Genomic DNA, 20,991 nt, shown 5'->3' on the forward strand with positions numbered 1-20,991 from the left:
CACCCTACCAACTTCTGACGATGCAGCTGGCACTGCACCTGCGGTGAACAGATGCCTCTTGGGCTGCTGCTAGCTGTGAAGGACCAGGCAGCTTAGGGGCCACTGTTCTGGATTACTTCCCTGCTGTACACATTCTGGGGAAGTACTAGGCTTTTCACAGGAAAGACCAAGAGGTGACAAACACTAGAATTTAGAGATCTGTTTAATCCTTCTTATCACTGTGGAATGGGAATAAAGTTCTCCTTATTTCCTAGTAGTGGTAGATCATTGAGCAAATGAGAAATAGTGAAGCCTTCAATTAGAGAATGTTGAACTATAAAATGTTTATTTTTTCATTCAAGTGAAATTCTCATAACATAAAACTAACCATTTTAAAGTGAACAGTTTGGTAAGCAACCACACCCTCTGTCTCGTCCCAGAACATTTTCATCTCCCCACTGAATAAAATACCACACGCATTAGGCAGTTATCCCTCGTTTCTCATCCCCTAAACCCCAGCAACCACCAAGGTGCTTTCCTTTTCTAGGGATTTACCTAGTTTAGCTCTTTCATTTAAGTGGACTCACACAATATGTGGCTTTCTGTGTCTGATAAAAGATTTATTTTTCATTACAAGTCATTTATTTGTTTAATCTGTCATTGTGCTGGGAGGGCTGGGTTGCCACAAGAAGGTTAACCTCTCTCTAATTAGGACCTCCAAGAAGGAAACCTCCTCAGGAATTCCAGCTTCACTGTAGTTGTTGATGGGTTTCTCTTCAGGGGACAAATAACAGTTTAGAATTAAATTAACTTGCAAAGATATTAAGAATTCTACTTTACTTCACTTCTATCCTGAGGCTCAGTCCTCTCTGGCACTCTCCCTCAACCCCACCTCCAATTTATGTCATTGTCAAGTGGTCTGAACACCAATTCATCCCATCATCCAACTGAACATGTAATTGATATTTTGGCATTGGGGAAACTAGAGATTATATTGCTGGCCTAAGCAGCAAAGCACAGTCTACCCCCAGGGAGTTAAATGATACCAGCCGTTGAAGCTGAAAATTTGAGAAATACTTTACACTCTCATCTCTTAGGGAGGCTGATCATCCCCCCTCCTCCCTTCTCTCCCCGGTGAATGGAGGCTGCTCGGGGAGGGCTCTGGGGTGCAGGCAGCAGAGGCCTGCAATGAGACTCTTTCCCCATCTGCCAGACGTAATCCAAGATGGGTTGCACAGATGAAGCTGGCAGAGAAGTGGGAAGCTGAATGGCAAAGAAGGTGCTGGGACCAAAATTCTAGTTTAATCCTTTTGCAGGAGCAGAAGAACCTGCTCGTCTAACAATGCAGAACTTAAGAATTAAATGGGCATTGTGCTAGTGGATTCGATGAGTGCAACCTCTGTAAGATCCCTGCAGGAGTGGTAGTAACGTGCTGTGGAAATACGGGACACATTATGACTTGTCTTCTTCAAGTGGTGACTGTCATGTACATCACTGTGTGCCAGGTATGATTGTATCGTCAAAGATCTCCAAAATCTGTCTTCCAAGGACCTTTAGAGTAGTGAGTAGGTTTGACAACACACAGCAAACAGAGGGGCATGGGGTGCGGTATTTTTACTGATTCCCCTCCCTTCTCTCCCTGCCTCCCTCCTTCTCTCATCTCTCCCTCTCTCCCTTCCTGCATTAACATGCAGGAAAGTGTATGTGCGAGACTCTGTACTAGGGCTAAAGATGGGAGCTACGTAAGACCTTGCTGCCCGGGAGGTCATCGTCCCCCTCTCCCTCCTGTTCCTCTGCACTGCACTGTGCTCTCCTGCTGTTGTGTTGTACACTTGTCTGTCTCCCATAGGAGGAAGTAGCCTCTGAAGGCCAGAGTCCTTCCTGCCTTTGAGCCATTGAATCTAACATTGCTGTAGCAGAACTTCACTGAATTGAATCCAGATATGTCAACAGATAACCGCATAAATGTGATTAGTGACATTTGAGAGAGTTTTGCACAGTATTGGGGAGCACCAAGAGCAGAGTAAACAACTGCCGGAGTGCGCCAGAGGGCCTCCCAGAGGTGCCATTTGAGCTGTCTTGAAAGGTGAGAAGGTGTTTGCCAGACAAACAAGGAGCGGGGGTGCGCAGTCTCCAGAGGTCACACCTACCTGACTATGTTTCTTGAGAGGAGCCCTTTGATGCTCTAAATCCTGCCCTTTCTTTATTTAATGAAACTTTAGAAAATAACTGCTTGATTCACCACAAGCCTTGAACCAAGCCTGGGACAGCTGTCGGCATCTCTTCCAGGAAGTGATAAGCTTTGTTTCTATGAGGACTAAAAGCTCTACCAGGAAGATTCTGTTGAATTCCTTACCCCTAAAATGTCACCTATATTCATCCTCCTTTTCCTTATTGAAGTAAGTTTTTAAAATTTAATTTCTTTTTCTAAATTGATTTGAGTGGAGCCAAGATTTCACTCTATGATCCTTTCACTGTTTCATTTCAGCAAAAATACACTGAATGCCTCCTGTGCTCGAGACTCTTGGCTTACAAAGGACAAGCAGTGAAATAGTTCTTGCTCCCAAGGAGACTAAAATTGACAACAGACAGGAAGCTAAAGTAGCACAGAAAGGGTCCTCTTCTTCTTTTTACTATTAATGCCTCCCCTTGCCCACAGAATTGGCATTGAAACTTTTTGGAATAGATGACTCCACTTCTGAACTGAAGTTCAGAGGTCCAAGGAACAATGAAGAAAGTTGTACTTACCACTGGAAGGTTTACAAAGAAAAGAAACAAACGTCTTTCATCTAAACATTACTGGGCACATATTTTAAGCCTCAGAAAGTCTATTCCATGTAGAAAAATACCCTGAAAGGAGCATTTAAGAGAGAACTTAAAATTTATATTAAGGTCTGGTTATATATACTTACACATTTTAAAAGCATATACCTGTCATTTTATTTTCATTTATTTGTGATAAGTTTTGGTGTTTTTGTGGAACTTAAGCATTTTCTAGAACTGGAACCCCAATTTATAATTCTGATTATTGCACAGAGAAGGTGTGTCTTACGAAGGTTTGTCTTGCTTTCCCATCTAAGAACAACTTAGTTCTTGAATTGGGTAGTGCCTAGTGCTAGCACTTCAGAATGCCCTCTCTTCTTTCTTTTTCTTCTTGCTACCAGCCTAGCAGTCCTTAAAGGACAAATTCAGATGCACTCCAGAGAAAGAAAAATACCATATGATTTCACTTATTTGTGGAATATAAAAACAAAACAAAATGAACAAAATAGCAGTAGACTCATAGACACTGAGAAGTGACTGGTGGTTACCGTGGAGGAGGAATTGGGGTGGATGGGTGGGGAGGGGGACAAAGGGGTATAAAAATTCTCAATCTATTGTAAGTCGTTCATGGGGATAGTAGTACAGCATGGAGAATATAGTCAGTGATTCTGTAACATCTTAAGTTGACAGATAGTAACCACACTAGTGGAAGTTGGCGATTTAATAATATGGGTAACTGGTCAATCACTGTGTTTTATATTTGAAACCAATATAAGATAGTGTATCAATATTACTTCAATTAAGAAAAATTCAGATGTTTCATAATTCACTCTCTGACACACACACCCCACTTCCCAGAAGTAATTCATTATTTTCTTTCAAACCTCCACAGCATCTCATTCCCCCTGCACCTTCTGCCCCAATGTGTATACACATATAGAGTCTAACATTTTCTACTTGGTTTACAGTTTTTGGTAAATATCTCTTATCTTCTCCTAAATGATAATTTCCTTTGGTCAGTAATTCTTTATGTCTTTGTATCTCATCCCTCTTCCCTCATCCCAAATACCTGTCACATTGTAAAGCTGTAATAGACACTCAATAATAATTCACTGAATGGCATCAGTGGATGGACCTTCAGTCTAAATAAATATATCCAAGAGTGTCTTCATCCCTTCCAGATGCCATCATCCATAGCATAAATCCTTAAACCATTATTTACCAAAGTAGGTTCCATAAACAGTAATTCTGAGAAATGTTAAAGAAAATTAGTCCTTTAATTGTCTATGGTTTTTGCTTTTGGGAAATCCTGGTTTAAACAAAATTAAACAGGATTCTTTACTATAGTGCTTCTCAAATTGTAGGCGTTGAGGAGATACAGTGAATAAAGTTTCCCAAAATTATTTGACCTCAGAAGCCTTGATAATTTTTCTCAGGACATGTATTATTTCCCATTGCTGCTGTAACAACTTACCATAAATTTAGTGGCTCAGACAAACACAGATTTATTATCTTATAATTCAGGGAGTCAGAAGTCTAAAATGAGGCAGCAGAGCTGTTGTTCCTTGTGGACACTTGGGGGGAGAATCCCTTTTCCTTTCCTTTTCTAGCTTCTAGAGGCTGCCTGCCTTCCTTGGATTATTGCCCCTTCTTCCATCTTCAAAGCCAGCAACAGTGTAGGGGCAGAACAATGTTCCCATCTTCATTTACAGGTTCTTTGACGATCTAATAATTAAATTGATACGAAAGAGAGTAATAGAAAAATAAATTTAATTTCATATTTATAAAAGCCCCATAAAAATATGAGACACAAAGAAGTAACCAAAGTAGGAAGCTTTTATACCTCTTAGACAAAAAAAAAAAGTTTGTGAAGAATTGACAAAACAAAAATGTTTGGGCTTGGTATAGTAAATGAATGAAGAAGCAACAACTTTTATTTATACAGACTCTAAGCCCTCAATTTCTTCTCTCTCTGATAATAAGTATGCCTTCTACCCTGCTGGTATATCAAGGGTACCTTTCAAAGGGGAGATTCATTTGCTGCCTTCAGGGGAGACACAAAAGGGTCAGAGTATCCTTCTTGTACTGTTTCCCAAGTAACTTTAATTCAAAATAATCAGTACTCCAAAATGGCATATTTCAGGGTGGCATATTCTGCTCCCCTTCAGTAGCATCTTCCAATCTCTCTCTCACCTGTCATCACATCTCTTCCTGTGACTCCTGACACTCTTGCCTCTCTTATAAGGATGGTTGCAATTGCATTGGACCTGCCTGGAAAATCCAGGGTAATCTTCTCATCTCAACATCTGTAGCTTAATCATACCTCCAAAGTCCCTTTGCCGTATATAGTAATATATTTGCAGATTCTGAAGATTAGAAAGTGGACATCTGAGATGGGTGAGGGAGGCATTATTCTGCCTGCCCCAGGGTATGTGCTCCGTTATATCCCTGCTGCAGTTAGGGGACAAAGCCCTTCATTCCTTGATGGAGATCTGGGTGGAATACTGCAGCGACCACTTATCATAGAATTTCTAAGGGAAGATGAATTCTGAGATGTGATACAAAACTAATTCACATCTGTGATGTGCAGCCATGGATAAAGTATGAACTCTTTGTAGAATAACGTCAGCACTTATAATAGTAAAGACCACTGATGGCCTTCCTGTGCAAAAATCTGCCTAAACTCTTCCCTCATTGACCCAGATGTACAGCCCTTGTTTTTTCAGTGCACAGACAAGTCATGTGTAGAACTGCCCAGGATTTTTTCCTGTCAGAGTTTTTCGAGACCTTTTAAACTGCAGAAAAATATGAAACTATTATATATTCAAAGAAGAGTAAAGCTTGTCATTATTTTGTAATGAATTTACTGTTTGTTCAAAAAGGTATATGCCATGCTGGCAGGTGTACTTTTAGCCATGTCATGCCTACTGCTGCGTAGACCTCAGCTTCATCTCTCTAGAACTGTAGCCTCTAGGACATGGTGCATATGTTAAGATAAGAACATATGAGGGGAGGTTAATAGTTTTGTGAAGACTTCTGGGAAGAGGATGGCCATGAGGAAGAGTAGAGAAATGAATGAGAGGTGAAGAGAAAGTTCACCAACATGTAGGAAAATGACTCAAGTCTAACCTCTGTCATGTTTTTAAAGACTTTGGGGTAAAAAAAAAAAAAAGCATAAGCGTTGTCCTGTGCAGTGGAAGCCAAGTAATCTAAGATATTTGATTTCAAATAAGTAGTATGCAGAGACATATTCCTGGTCTCAAAAAAGTGATTTTTTTCTTATAAATTCAGGCATGAAAGATTTTTGAAATTTCACATAGAATTGTGCTATCAGATATTAAAGGGAAGTGGTATAAGATTGATTAATATCAACCTCCCTACACACCACAAAGACAACATTGTCTCTTAAGACTATTAGTTCCCCTGGCGTGGGATGATGTCTGATCAATCTTTAAGTCCCCAGCCCTACCACATAGTTTGGCATATTGCCATAGTGCTCATTGAACACCAAGTAAAATGACTACAGAGTTAGTCCCTTCCTGCATGTCGTAGTAATGATTCATTTGGCAGAAATTATGTTTAAAAAAAAAACCACCCAAACTACCAAAAGAAGGGGTGTATGAGAAGAGAGAAATAAAAAATATGGTATGTTGAAATTTTCAAAGTGTATGTGTAAAGATTTTCTTCATTCCCAAATTGTTCGTTTCACTCCAGCATATAATTTTCCACCACAAAACAGGCAGTATGAGTAGAGAACAACAAAAGTATATTGAGATTCAGATGCTGATTTTATGTTATGAGAATCATTCTTCAACTAAATTGCAAATTATTGCTTGCATGCCCACTATTGTATACATGATCTCAGGGAACCACTTACAATAATCAAATTACAAATACTAAATCAAATAATTCTTACAGGCTACTATGTTAATATTTAGAAGGCCAGGAAGAAGAGTTTATGTATTTTTTTAATATTCCAGTACTGGAACATTCTAAAAACAGCCTCGGTTGAGATTATAGATTTGCTGAGGACAGATTATGATTTTATGATTCTTTCTCTATCCCCAATTTTTGTAGTTTGATATTGTGGGCTTCATGGGCTCTCAGTAAGTGGTTGATGACTTGCATTAAATGGAAAAATATACCAGTATGAGCTCTATAAAGTCTGTGTGCATAGGCATAAAAGGACTAGAAATAGATTCTCATTACAGTGAACTCTATTGATATATTTTTCCAACTCTTTACTAACATCCCACATGAGATGGGTAGATTGTAAAGACAAATTCACAGGCAATACTTTGCAGTATACAGTGGCAGCAATCCTGTGAAAGAAAACATGTAACTGATTTCAGGCCAGTCCAACAGAGAACATTTGTAAATCAGTCCCAGAAAATTGTATTCAAAAGTAGTATTGTGGCATTCACAGCAATGTGATAGTGGTAAGAGAAAAGTAGGAAAGCTTCAAAATATCCACTTCCTCAGTGACGGTGGGATTCAGGATTACTTCTAGCAGAGTAATTAAGCTAAGGAATCAGCTGAGAGATACATAAAAGGAGTGCAAATTGAATAAGGAGCCATTAATATTATAGCTTATGTTTCCAAGATAAGCAAAATGAAAAATAAAACCATGGGAAATAGGGATAGTTCTCTGAAAGTGGACTGACTTCCTCCAGTGGTTCGAACCTCTTGAATAAATGTGGCCAAGTCTAAATGGATAGATGATGTTTATGTTGAGATGATGTTAATTATCTTGGCAATAAATTGTATAACATAAAGAAAGGGAAATAATAAATTAAGGAATTTCTAAAAGAAGAAATTCTTTTTGTAATGTTGGTAAAAGGTGTGAGAAAAGTACTCAGTTTCATCTTTCTAATTGAGATTTTTTGTGGGTGATATGATTCATATGAAAGAATAAGATCATGAAAAGGAACAGGTCATGAAAAGGACATTTTGAGTTTAAGGAAATTCTTCATACTGTGATACCTAAGTAGGGAGGTTATATAGCTTGCTGAATTCATCCACTGCCAGGATATGGGAGTTTGAAGGCATAGAGGGGAGCATAGTCAAAACATGTCTATAATATATAGGAAAAAGATGCACAAATGCTTCATGGCAAAATGTAAGGAACAGCTGACAAAATTATATAAATTACAAAGATCAAAGGTTTAATGTTTACAGAAATGTGGAGAAATGAATGCTTCAGAAATGTGGTTGATGTTTAAGAAAATATAAGAAAGGTTAAAAAAATGATATTATACTTTTAAGACAATTTGTGTGATTACCTATATCCCAAGTAGGAAGGTAGATGCCCAAGGAACCTATGGGCACAAGCTAGAAAAGCACATGGAATTTAATTTCTTTAAAGAAACAACTTGAAATGAAAACAAGTCATACCTAGCAAAGGAGGAGAATAAAAATTGACCTCATATAAATTTAAGTATTTCAAATTTTTTGCCGGTAGTTTATCAATCCAGGATAATTTTTTCCCTTAAGAAATCATCTCTATGAAGATGAACATTTGCAAAGCATTTTGAGTTACTTGGAAGATCGGGAACAAAAGAAAACATCATCATTACTACTATGTTTTATAAACCTATTCTCTTACCCTAGAAATGATTGTTGTAAGAAAATAGACTGCAATAACAGAATACAGATCTTTGGGTATTTGAGAGCATTTTGAAGCAGAAGAGATGACATGCAAGAGGGTTGCAGATTCAGCAAGATACATTTTTCTTTTGCATGGTTTGGGCATCACGTAGTTTCAGCCGCTATAAACACAGACTCTATTAATACTAAACAGGAAAGTGTCTCTGAACTAATACTCTTTTCCTTTTCAGGTATGAGGAATACAGTAAATTTCTCCCTCAGAGCAGGGTTCAGCAATTTGATGGAGACTGTAATTCAATGAATGTTCAGTTTTTAATAGTTTATGAAATGCAATAATAATTTCAGTTTTATTACAGGTATCACATTGTTTTCCTCCATCTCCTATTTTATTACATATTATACGCATTTACATGATGAAAGGTAATGTGCTTTTTTTTCACTGATGTGGAAGATGCAGGACAGAATTGATGATATAATTGTAGAGCATGTTTTTTTCCAATTTCATAAGCTTTATGCTCATAGATTATATGCTGTACTTTTTATTTCAGTCACATTTAACAAAGTCATGGCCATGGAGAAAATTAAACTTACACAGAATATCCATAATGAGTCTCTGGGTGCTGATGTTTCAGGTATGGTACAGAGGGGCTACTCTCAGTTGCAAATTAAAGAGACAGAGGCCATCTTTTCTTTATAGTTTAGTGTGCAAAAACACTTGATTTTAACCATAAATAACTTGTACAGTAACCTCAACTGTCTGGGACACAGTAAAGCACCCAGATGTAAGCAAAACTGAAAAACAAAGCAAAGGCAGCTAAAACAGATGCCATTCATCCTCTAGACTCCTGGAGGAACTTTTTAGGCTTTTGCTTGGCCCCCTCTCGACATATAATTCTGTCATACTTGATTATCTAATTTCCTATCTCCCAGGCACAAGAAGCAATAAATTAGAAAGGAGGAAGAATTACAAGAATCAGACTCAGCAACCTAATAAGTGACAGTTAAACATGTGAGGGAACGAGGCAGCATACTGATTTTAAAATAGGCACAAAAATGTTTTAAGGCAGAAGGGCCATTGATAGGGACAGACTATCTGGAATACTTCAGTTCCCCCTCAAGACATCATCTTATTTCATCTGAGCTCAGTAGTAATGGCCCTAAGACATCAAGAGCAATTTTCATTTTATTCAATGTATAATCTGTTACAGAAAAGTTTCTGTTCAGAATGCTTCAGGTTTTAAAAATTATGATACTAGGGATATTGTTTAGTTAACTTCATCCTTCAATTATACCACATAAATAAGAATTATCATTAAATATTGCATTGAATGAGTCCCAAGGTACATCTATTTTTATTACTAGTGATCAGAACATTTCTATTTTAAACTCCCATTTCAATTTTTTCCCCAAAACTCCTTCCAGTGAGTTACATGGAAACTACTAGGGATTGATTTACCCTGCTCTTCTTGGCAAAGATAAAAAGAATATGTATGTACTAAATCATTTTTGCTGGTTGATTTCCAGGGTGTTACATATGTGTCTTTTATTTTTTCCAAATTCGAGTTCCTCTTTCTTAAAAAAAAGAAAAAAAAAGGTTAAAATCACTTATTTGGATGTTATAAACTTTTTTCTTTGGGAAAGTAGAAATCAAAATAAGGATAAATGAGAACTTTGGAAGACATTCTGCACTATGCCTGCCCTAAACTTCTCTTTCCTGTTTACCTTCACCTTACCTACACATACCCTCTGGCCAATATGACTTTACAGTGGGTTTATGAAAACCTGGCCCCAGAATAATTTTCTGTGACTCATATTATGATGCTTTTACTGTATCCCTAGGGAGGTTACAAAGTCTTTTATACCTTCCTATTTCCTTGTTGTTCAGGGTGACTTTTTTTTAGAAATGTTAAATTGATTACATGACTCCCTTGAGTACATTATTTCTTACCTTTATCCTCATTATAAATCATAAATTTATTTTGCTGTATAATTCATCTGCACAGTTCCATAATTATTTATTATTTGGAGTGTAAAGGAATTGATTTCTCAAGTGTCTCTTATTTAGACCCCAAATAAACCAGGTTTCGTTTTTGGATTAGAAAAGATAAAGTATATGTGTGTACATGTATACGTACACACACACACACACACACACACATATACATACATGTGTGCATGTTGTGTGTATATGTATATATATAAACACCTGCCATACATGTTGTTATAATTTCTTTGAGATAAGAGAAATTATGTAGCCCATTGACCATGAGGCTCAAAAAGAAGATTGAAGAAGGCCCTTTCTCTTGAGTGAACTTGTGTTACCATAGGTCTTTGACATTGGAAGTTGGCTCTAGCATTTAATTGGGGAAGAGACCATAATGATCTCATTCCTATTCCTATAATACAGCAAAATACTCCTGTCAATCTGTTCCTTGGAAGGGATAGTAGGGAGTATTTAATAGGGAAATAGGAAAAAAAAAAAAAAAAGAAAGTGTGTGTTAGCTAAACCTAGTACCTGCAAAGAAGTAGGTACATAAAACCTTCAAAAACAGAGCCCTTATTCTCAACTTATGGGAAGTTTTTTTTTTTATTACATACTGTGTGCCAGACATTGTGCTCTATGTTACTTCACAAATATAATTCTGATTCAGTAAGTGTGGGACATTGCCCTAGAATCTGCCTATCTTACAGGCACCTAATGTGAGTCTGCTGTGACATGTCAGGTGGATTCCCTTGTATTTTGTCAGCTTTCTGATATTTGTTTGTGTTTTCATGGACATCTTCTCACCACTTCCAGACAGAGTCGCATTTTGGGGAGGTCTACCCCCACAGTAACAGGCAAAACAAACCCTAAAGAAAGTTGTCTCCAGTCACAGATGCTCATCCTAAGTTACACTGTCATGAGAAGCCACCTGGATGAGATAGAGCCCACAAGAACACTACCAAGGTAGTGAACTGAAAGAAGAAATGCTGCCATTTTGTGGTGAATATTGCTTAAATCTTGTCTCATGTTTTTAGCAGTACATTAAGTTAGGTGTGGGGAACAGCCTTGGCTAGAGAGAGCCTAACATTTTTTTATGCCCTTAGTTTGATGCCTAACCAATATTGATGTGATTTATACCTCACTCACTGAGTACTTCTCAAGTTTCTTTCCAGAAAGAAGTGTTTTCTTCCCTGCTTCCTAGAACAGATTTCACAACACTGGAAGTTATACTTCTGACTTTTAAGATCCCAAGTTGGGGATAATGGCTCCTTCCATGGACCAGACCACCATAACATGGAAATATTCTCTTGTTCCTGTCATTTGGGAATGAAAGTAGATTTTTCTTTTTATATATCGTTTCAAAGAGTAGAAACTTTAAAACTTTCAGAAGTATATTTTTACCAAATTCAGTATAATAAAACAATTTCACTTGTATCTTGATGATTACTCTGGCTTCTTGTGTAGCATCCTAGGTGCAAAATCCCTTTCTTTTTGGCTTAGCATTCAAATAGAAAGTTCTAAAAGAATAGCCAGCCCCAAGACAGCACTTGTCCATTACATTCCACTGGTGATAAATGGAATTAATTTATTCTCTGTGGCTTTTTAATTAACCTAGAAGTTAATTTTTTATATGAAGTAGTTCAACACAATGACATTTTTATTAATCATCAGCTAGACCCCAGAAGCTGGGCCAGAATAGAGGGAGAAAGAATGGATATCCCTAAGGATACTCTCCCACCCACTAATTCCAATAAGCAGAGTGGGAGCATAGATTCAGTCTGCACAGGGTCAGTATGTTGCCCCAGGGTAGAAGTCACCCGGAATTTCTTGAATATGCTAACACTCATTTCACTGATACTTTAAGAAGCCACTTTCAACTGCTTATTAAATACTGTGATCAAGAAAAAAGGGCACAAAGAGGCCTGTTATGCTGTAGCTTTTATACTTTTATTCTACTGCCTTGTAGAATTTTTAATATAAAGTTAATGGGAAAATGAACAAAGAATGCACTGTAGTGTTTTGTTGAAATGCACTTCACTTTTTTTAGTTTTGCAGCAAAATTGAGCAGAAAGTATGGAAAGTTTCTGCATACTCCCTGTCCCCCAGCAGTGTAGTAGATTGACTTTTAAATTTTACTTTTATAAAAATGGCCATTTATTGAGAAATAATACATAATTCCTCCAAACTCACGATTCTAACCAAAGTCTTGTCATTTTTTCACTTTATTTCAGTTTTTAAAAAACCCAAACATCTTTACAAAAAATGATGATTCTTCTGTGTGGCTACTTTAACATTTTCCCATGAGAGTAGATGGCTCTGTCTCTTTAAGGCTGCTCACCATGTGTTGTGTGCTGTGATCTTACTGCTGTGTGAACATAGGAAATTATTCAAGGGAGGAAAAGAACTTCATGGCTGTGTATGCTGTTCTGTGATGCTTTCTGTTAAGCTCCCTCTTAGTATCTGAACATTCCAGAGCACTGTTAAAACTTTAGGCTTTTGGTCATTAGTAGCAGATGAATCTTTTATCCATTTGTATTAGGGTATGAGAACAATGAAAGCTTAAATTAATTAATAAAACTGGTATGTCCTTGGGTGATGCTGTCACCTCAAACTGAAGACAGACTGGGCACTGGGCACTGTGAGGGAACAATTTCAACTAGATCAGTGGGGGGACTGCGCAGTGAGCATGTAGGGGTGAAAAAGAGAAACACATTAGAGGCTCAATGAATATGAACATATTTACAAAAGAAGTTTCACAGATGGCCAAAGATTAAATGAAAAGGTGCTCTGGGGATGTGAGTGAGAACATTTTTTTCTAGAATCAGATGAAGAACATTTGAAAAAATTGATCATGTTAAGTGCAGTAAAAGGTGTGGGAAATGGGGTGCTCATATGCTATGAGAGTATAATTGATCAACTTTTAAGAGGCTAATTCAGTTGAATTTATTATGATTTAAAGTATCTTCCTTAATTGAAGAAGAGCACGCTTCAGAATTTTGCAGAAGCAATAGCATTATATATAAAAATACGTATATAAAGATGTTTATTGAAGCCGTATTTGCAACAGCAAGAAACAATCTATTGCTCAGCAAGAGGAAAATTGGCTAAATAAATCGTGGTCAGACAGCCATTAAAAGGGACTAGGTACATATAAATATACTGCCTGGTGTAGATGTGTATGCTATGCTTTATCTGAAAAATGGAAAGTAGTTTAATCCCCCTGTTACTTAAAAAAAAAGTATATTACAAATAAAGTCTGTTTATATGTAGGAAAACTGGGGTTGGGGGTATTTTACTTTTTATTTTACATATTTTTTTCAAATGACTGGCTTATAAGTGATTTTTACTTTTTCCTCTGTGTTTTTGAAACCCTAAATGTGAAAAATTAAATGACATGAAGATTTCAAAGTTGAATGAATGCAACAGTTTGAGCTAGGCTGTTAAAGTATTGCCAAAAGGAAGTTCCTAAGGAACCAGATTTTTTTTTTTTGGTATCATTAATCTATAATTACATAAAGGACATTACGTTTACTAGGCTCCCCCCTTCACCAATTCCCCCCCACATACCCATTCACAGTCACTGTCCATCAACGTAGTAAGATGCTGTAAAATCACTACTTGCCTTCTCTGTGTTGCACAGCCCTCCCCATGCCCACCCCCACACTATACATGCTAATCGTAATGCCCCCTTTCTTTTTTCCCGCCCTTCTCCCTCCCTTCCCACTCATCCTCCCCAGTCCCTTTCCCTTTGGTAACTGTTAGTCCATTCTTGGGTTTTGTGATTCTGCTGCTGTTTTGTTCCTTCAGTTTCCCTTTGTTCTTATACTCCACATATGAGTGAAATAATTTGGTACTTGTCATTCTCCACCTGGTTTATTTCACTGAGCATAATACCCTCTAGCTCCATCCATGTTGTTGCAAATGGTAGGATCTGGTTTTTTCTTATAGCTGAGTAATATTCCATTGTGTACATGTACACATCTTTTTTATCCATTCATCTACTGATGGACATTTAGGTTGCTTCCATATCTTGGCTATTGTAAACAGTGCAGCAATAAACATAGGGGTGCATCTGTCTTTTTCAAACTGGAGTGCTGCATTCTTAGGGTAAACTCCTAGAAGTGGAATTCCTGGGTCAAATGGTATTTCTATTTTGAGCATTTTGAGGAAACCTCCATACTGCTTTCCACAATGGTTGAAATAATTTACATTCCCCCCAGCAGTGTAGGAGGGTTCCCCTTTCTCCACAGCCTTGCCAACATTTGTTGTTGTTTGTCTTTTGGATGGTAGCCATCCCTACTGGTGTGAGGTGATATCTCATTGTGGTTTTAATTTGCATTTCTCTGATGACAAGTGATGTGGAGCATCTTTTCATGTGTCTGTTGGCCATCTGAATTTCTTCTTTAGAGAACTGTCTGTTCAGCTCCTCTGCCCATTTTTTAATTGGATTATTTGCTTTTTGTTTGTTGAGGTGTGTGAGCTCTTTATGTATTCTGGATGTCCACCCTTTATCGGATCTGTCATTTACGAATATATTCTCCCATACTGTAGGATACCTTTTTGTTCTATTCATGGAGTCCATTGCTGTACAGAAGCTTTTTAGCTTGATATAGTCCCACTTGTTCATTTTTGCTTTGTTTCCCTTGCCCGGGGAGATATGTTCAAGAAGAGGTCACAGATGTTTATGTCTAAGAGATTTTTGCCTATGTTTTTTTCTAAGAGTTTTACGGTTTCATGACTTACATTCAAGTCTTTGATCCATTTCGAATTTACTTTTGTGTATGGGGTTAGACAGTGATCCAGTTTCATTCTCCTACATGAAGCTGTCCAGTTTTGCCAGCACCATCTGTTGAAGAGACTGTCATTTCGCCATTGTATGTCCATGGCCCCTTTATCGAATATTAGTTGACCATATATGTTTTGGTTAATGTTTGGAGTCTCTATTCTGTTCCATTGGTCTGTGGCTCTGTTCTTGTGCCAGTACCAAATTGTCTTGATTACTGTGGCTTTGTATTAGAGCTTGAGGTTGGGGAGTGAGATCCCCCCCACTTTATTCTTCCTTCTCAGAATTGCTTTAACTATTCGGGGTCTTTGGTGTTTCCATGTGAATTTTTCAACTATTTGTTCCAGTTCACTGAAGTATGCTGTTGGTAATTTGATAGGGATTGCATCAAATCAGTATATTGTTTTGGGCAGGATGGCCATTTTGACTATATTAATTCTTCCTAGCCAGGAGCATGGGATGAGTTTTCATTTGTTAGTGACCTCTTTAATTTCTCTTAAGAGTGTCTTATAGTTTTCAGGGTATAGGTCTTTCACTTCCTTGGTTAGGTTTATTCCTAGGTATTTTATTCTTTTTGATGCTATTGTGAATGGAATTGTTTTCCTGATTTCTCTTTCTATTAGTTTATTGTTAGTGTATAGGAAAGCCACAGATTTCTGTGTGTTAATTTTGTATCCTGCAACTTTGCTGAATTCCAATATTCATTCTAGTAGTTTTGGAGTGGAGTCTTTAGGGTTTTTTATGTACAGTATCATGTCATCTGCAAACAGTGACAGTTTAACTTCTTCTTTACCAATCTGGATTCCTTGTATTTCTTTGTTTTGTCTAATTGCCGTGGCTAGGACCTCCAGTACTATGTTGAATAACAGTGGGGAGAGTGGGCATCCCTGTCTTGTTCCCGATCGCAGAGGAAAAGCTTTCAGCTTCTCGCTGTTCAGTATAATGTTGGCTGTGTGTTTATCATATATGGCCTTTTTTATGTTGAGGTACTTGCCCTCTATACCCATTTTGTTGAGAGTTTTTAACATGAATTGATGCTGAATTTTGTCGAATGCTTTTTCAGCATTTATGGAGATGATCGTGTGGTTTTTGTCTTTCTTTTTGTTGATGTGTTGGATGATGTTGATGTATTTTCGAATGTTGTACCATCCTTGCATCCCTGGGATGAATACCACTTGGTCATGGTGTATGATCCTTTTGATGTGTTTTTGAATTCAGTTTGCTAATATTTTGTTGAGTATTTTTGCATCTACGTTCGTCAGGGATATTGGTCTGTAGTTTTCTTTTTTGGTGGGGTCTTTGCCTGGTTTTGGTATTAGGGTGATGTTGGCTTCATAGAGTAAGTTTGGGGGTATTCCCTCCTCTTCTGTTTTTTGGAAAACTCTAAGGAGAATGGGTATTATGTCTTCTCTGTATGTCTGATAAAATTCTGAGGTGAATCCATCTGGCCCGGGGGTTTTGTTCTTGGTTAGTTTTTTGATTACCACTTCAATTTCATTGCCTGTAATTGGTCTGTTTAGATTTTCTGTTTCTTTCTGGGTCAGTCTTGGAAGGTTGTGTTTTTCTAGGAAGTTGTCCATTTCTCCTAGGTTTTCCAGCTTGTTAGCATATAGGTTTTCATAGTAGTCTCTAATAATTCTTTGTATTTCTGTTGGGTCCGTCGTGATTTTTCCTTTCTCGTTTCTGATTCTGTTGATGTGTCTTGACCCTCTTTTCCTCTTAATAAGTCTGGCTAGAGGCTTATCTATTTTGTTTATTTTCTTGAAGAACCAGCTCTTGGTTTCATTGATTTTTTTCTATTGTTTTATTCTTCTCAATTTTATTTATTTATTGTCTGATCTTTATAATGTCCCTCCTTCTGCTGACCTTAAGCCTCATTTGTTCTTCTTTTTCCAATTTCGATAATTGTGACATAAAACCATTCATTTGGGATTGTTCTTCCTTCTTTAAATATGCCTGGATTGCTATATACTTTCCTCTTAAGACTGCTTTTGCCGCGTCCCACAGTAGTTGGGGCTTTGTGGTGTTGTTGTCATTTGTTTCCATATATTGCTGGATCTCCATTTTAATTTGGTCATTGATCCATTGATTATTTAGGAGCATGTTATTAAGCCTCCATGTGTTTGTGAGCCTTTTTGCTTTCTTTGTACAATTTATTTCTAGTTTTATACCTTTGTGGTCTGAAAAGTTGGTTGGTAGGACTTCAATCTTTTGGAATTTACTGAGGCTCTTTTTGTGGCCTAGTATGTGGTCTATTCTGGAGGATGTTCCATGTGCACTTGAGAAGAATGTGTATCCTGTTGCTTTTGGATGTAGAGTTCTATAGATGTCTATTAGGTCCATCTGTTCTAGTGTGTTGTTCAGTGCCTCTGTGTCCTTACTTATTTTCTGTCTGGTGGATCTGTCCTTTGGCGTGAGTGGTGTGTTGAAGTCTCCCAAAGTGAATGCATTGCATTCTATTTCCTCCTTTAATTCTGTTAATATTTGTTTCCCATATGTTGGTGCTCCTGCATTGGGTGCATATATATTTGTAATGGTTATATCCTCTTGTTGGACTGAGCCCTTTATCATTATGTAATGTCCTTCTTTATCTTTTGTTACTTTCTTTGTTTTGAAGTCTATTTTGTCTGATACTAGTATTGCAACACCTGCTTTTTTCTCCCTGTTGTTTGCATGGAATATCTGTTTCCATTCCTTGACTTTTAATCTGTGCCTGTCTTTGGGTTTGAGGTGAGTCTCTTGTAAGCAGCATATGGATGGGTCTTGCCTTTTTATCCATTCTATTACTCTGTGTCTTTTGATTGGTGCCTTCAGTCCATTTACATTTAGAGTGATTATTGAAAGATATGTACTTATTGCCATTGCAGGCTTTAAGTTTGTGGTTACCAAAGGTTCAAGGTTAGTTTCTTTACTATCTTATTGTCTAACTTAACTTGCTTGTTGAGCTATTATAAACACTGTCTGATGATTCTTTATTTCTCTCCCTTCTTATTCCTCCTCCTCCCTTCTTCATATGTTGGGTGTTTTGTTCTGTGCTCCCATCTAGAGCAGTCCCTGTAGGATGCCCTGTAGAGGTGGTTTGTGGGAGGCAAATTCCCTCAACTTTTGCTTGTCTGGGAACTGTTTAATCCCTCCTTCATATTTAAATGATAATCGTGCTGGATACAGTATTCTTCGTTCAAGGCCCTTCTGTTTCATTGCATTAAATATATCGTGCCATTCTCTTCTGGCCTGTAAGGTTTCTGTTGAGAAGTTTGATGATAGCCTGATGGGTTTTCCTTTGTAGGTGACCTTTTATTTCTCTCTGACTGCCTTTAATACTCTGTCCTTGTCTTTGATCTTTGCCAGTTTAATTATTATGTGTCTTGGTGTTGCCCTCCTTGGTTCCCTTGTCATGGGAGTTCTGTGTGCCTCTGTGGTCTGAGATGCCATTTCCTCCCCTAGTTTGGGGAAGTTTTCAGCAATTATTTCTTCAAAGACACTTTCTATCCCTTTTTCTCTCTCTTCTTCTTCTGGTACCCCTATAATGTGGATATTGTTCTGTTTTGATTGGTCACACAGTTCTCTTAATATTCTTTCATTCCTGGACATCCTTTTATCTCTCTCTGCATCAGCTTCTCTGCATTCCTGTTCCCTGTTTTCTAGTCCATTAATGGTCTCTTGCATCTCGTCCATTCTGCTTTGAAGTCCTTCCAGAGATTGTTTTATTTCTGTATTCTCCTTCCTTAGTTCTTGCATATTTCTCTGCAAGTCCATCAGCATGGTTATGACTTTTGTTTTGAATTCTTTTTCAGGAAGATTGGTTAAATCTATCTCCCCAGAATCCTTTTCAGGGGAAGATGTAGAAGATGTTGAAGATGTCTAGGTTAGTCTTGTCTGGATCCAATTTTTTTGCCTTTTCATGTTGATAGATGCAGTGGTATGCTATTGACTCGTCTGTCAGCTGGGAGAGCCAAGACTCTTTCCACTTGCTCCTGTCATTTCTTTACTGGGACAACGGCGACACCTAGCGGCATGTGTTGGGCAATTGCGTGTAGACTGAGTCTCTGTATCTTGCCCTGCTGCTATGGAGGAAGCTCACTTGCTGTGGGCATGGCCAGCCTCAGGCTGCTGCCCTGCTATGGCGGGGCCCGGAGGGAGAATGGAGAATGGACGGGGAGCTGTTTGGCTGTCTACCACCATGAGGGGTCTCAGAGCTGTTGCCCAGGGGGTTAGTGCGCCCGGAGTTCCCTGGGATTCCCAGCTGCTAGGCTGTGTCTTGGGATGCTTCCTTCCAGCGGTGAGTTCCCTGTCCCTTTAAGACTCAGAAAGCACTCGCTTTTCTTTGTCCCCAGGGTGCCAGCTGTGGGGACCCTCTCACAGGTCTTACTGTCCTGTTTCCCTAGTTTCCAGCACCCCACGCACGCGCTGTGTCTGCGCTCTGGTGCAGATGGCTGGGGCTGGGTGTTTAGCAGTCCTGGGCTCCCTCTCCCTCCCCGCTCTGACTCCTCTCCTCCTGCCGGGAGCTGGGGTGAGGGGCGCTCAGGTCCCGCCAGGCCAGGGCTTGTATCTCACCCCCTTCACCAGGCGCTGGGTTCTTGCAGGTGTGGATGTAGTGTGGCTGTTGTCCTGTGTCTTCTGGTCTCTCTTTTAAGGATAGTTGTATTTGTTGTATTTTCAAAAATATATATGTTTTTGGGAGGAGATTCCCACTGTCCTACTCACACTGCCATCTTGGCTTTGCCTCCCTAAGGAACCGGATTTAAGGAATAGGTGAAAATGATTTCTAATTACTATATATACAGAGTATATATAGTATAGTACATCTAATAGTTTACATGGAAAGTGATGTTGTAAGGTATATGGAAATAGTTTTTCTCCAGTTAAATGTATTGAAATAATTTTAATTTTTTTCTAATATTAAAAGTAAAATATCTTTATGGAACATTCTGAACGTAAGTAAGAATATAAAGAAGATAATAAAAAATACCTGTAATTCTATCACCTAGTGACAATAGTAAGCTAAGTCTTAAAACTTCATTTGTTCTATCAATTGGAAATTTCAAAAATATTTTATTTTTGCTATGAAGGTATGCTTCCTTCATGCTAATTGCTTGTCTAATTGCTGAATTAATGGAGGATACACATATTCTTAATGAAGTTTCCTATAGAAAATTAGTTTTGTTAATACTGCACATTGCAATAAGAAATAAGAGAGAATGATAGAAATGCTGAAAGGTAAAAAGGACAGGAGGGTAAGACAAGTATGAGAGTCAAATCCTAAATTTTCACATTATTGAAGAGGGCGGTAGACGTATCTGTGATCAAACCAGCCAGTAAAGAATTTCTCTTTGCTTCTCCCCCGTGTGGTCTTGACCTGGCAGCCACCCAGGGACCATGGAGGGGCTGTAGAGAATGGGAAGGACCGGCACTGATCTGGGGTTCTTCTGTTCTTTGAAACCTGGAGAGTAATCTTCTGCAGACTCCAGTCCTCACAGTATTCTCATACTGTAAGAAGAGCAGTCGGATTACAGCTCACCACCCTAAGCTTCTCCCCTGGCACTACCCCTTAAGACTTCCCTTAAGGCAGGCCCCGGGTGCTCTGTCGCTATCAGTCTGTTGATTACAGGGGTCTGCTTGGGAGTTTCTTGAGGTTCCTTTCTCTCTTCACCCTCAAGTTCTGACTGCATATTGAATGGTGCTCCCAGAGGCTACAGCTTTGAGTAGTTTTTAATTCCTCAGGATTTTACTGTGGCATCCCACTATAAGGAATGGCTACATAATTTGTGGGGTACAGTACAAAATGAAAATATGGGGCCTCTTGTTCAAAAATTAAGAATTTTACAAGCAAAGCATGAGAATGAGTGTGGGGCCCTTCGTGCTGCATGGTTTGTGT

At 38.3% G+C, this 20,991-nt stretch overlaps 1 protein-coding gene across 2 annotated transcripts in view; it reads left to right on the forward strand.

Annotated features, from left to right (window-relative positions):
- The window catches only part of CRACD (capping protein inhibiting regulator of actin dynamics), a 280,742-nt gene that overhangs the window by 155,293 nt on the left and 104,458 nt on the right, over positions 1-20,991 (forward strand). The window contains exon 4 of one of the 2 annotated variants that reach the window (XM_057502247.1): positions 8,898-8,981. The exons of the other annotated variant lie outside the window; for it this stretch is intronic. Coding sequence (XP_057358230.1) covers positions 8,898-8,981 — 84 coding nt within the window. The remainder of the gene's footprint in view (positions 1-8,897; positions 8,982-20,991) is intronic. 2 annotated transcript variants of the gene reach the window in all.

This window comes from Manis pentadactyla, chromosome 5 (genome assembly GCF_030020395.1).
Source record: "Manis pentadactyla isolate mManPen7 chromosome 5, mManPen7.hap1, whole genome shotgun sequence".
Classification (NCBI taxonomy): Eukaryota; Metazoa; Chordata; class Mammalia; order Pholidota; family Manidae; genus Manis; species Manis pentadactyla.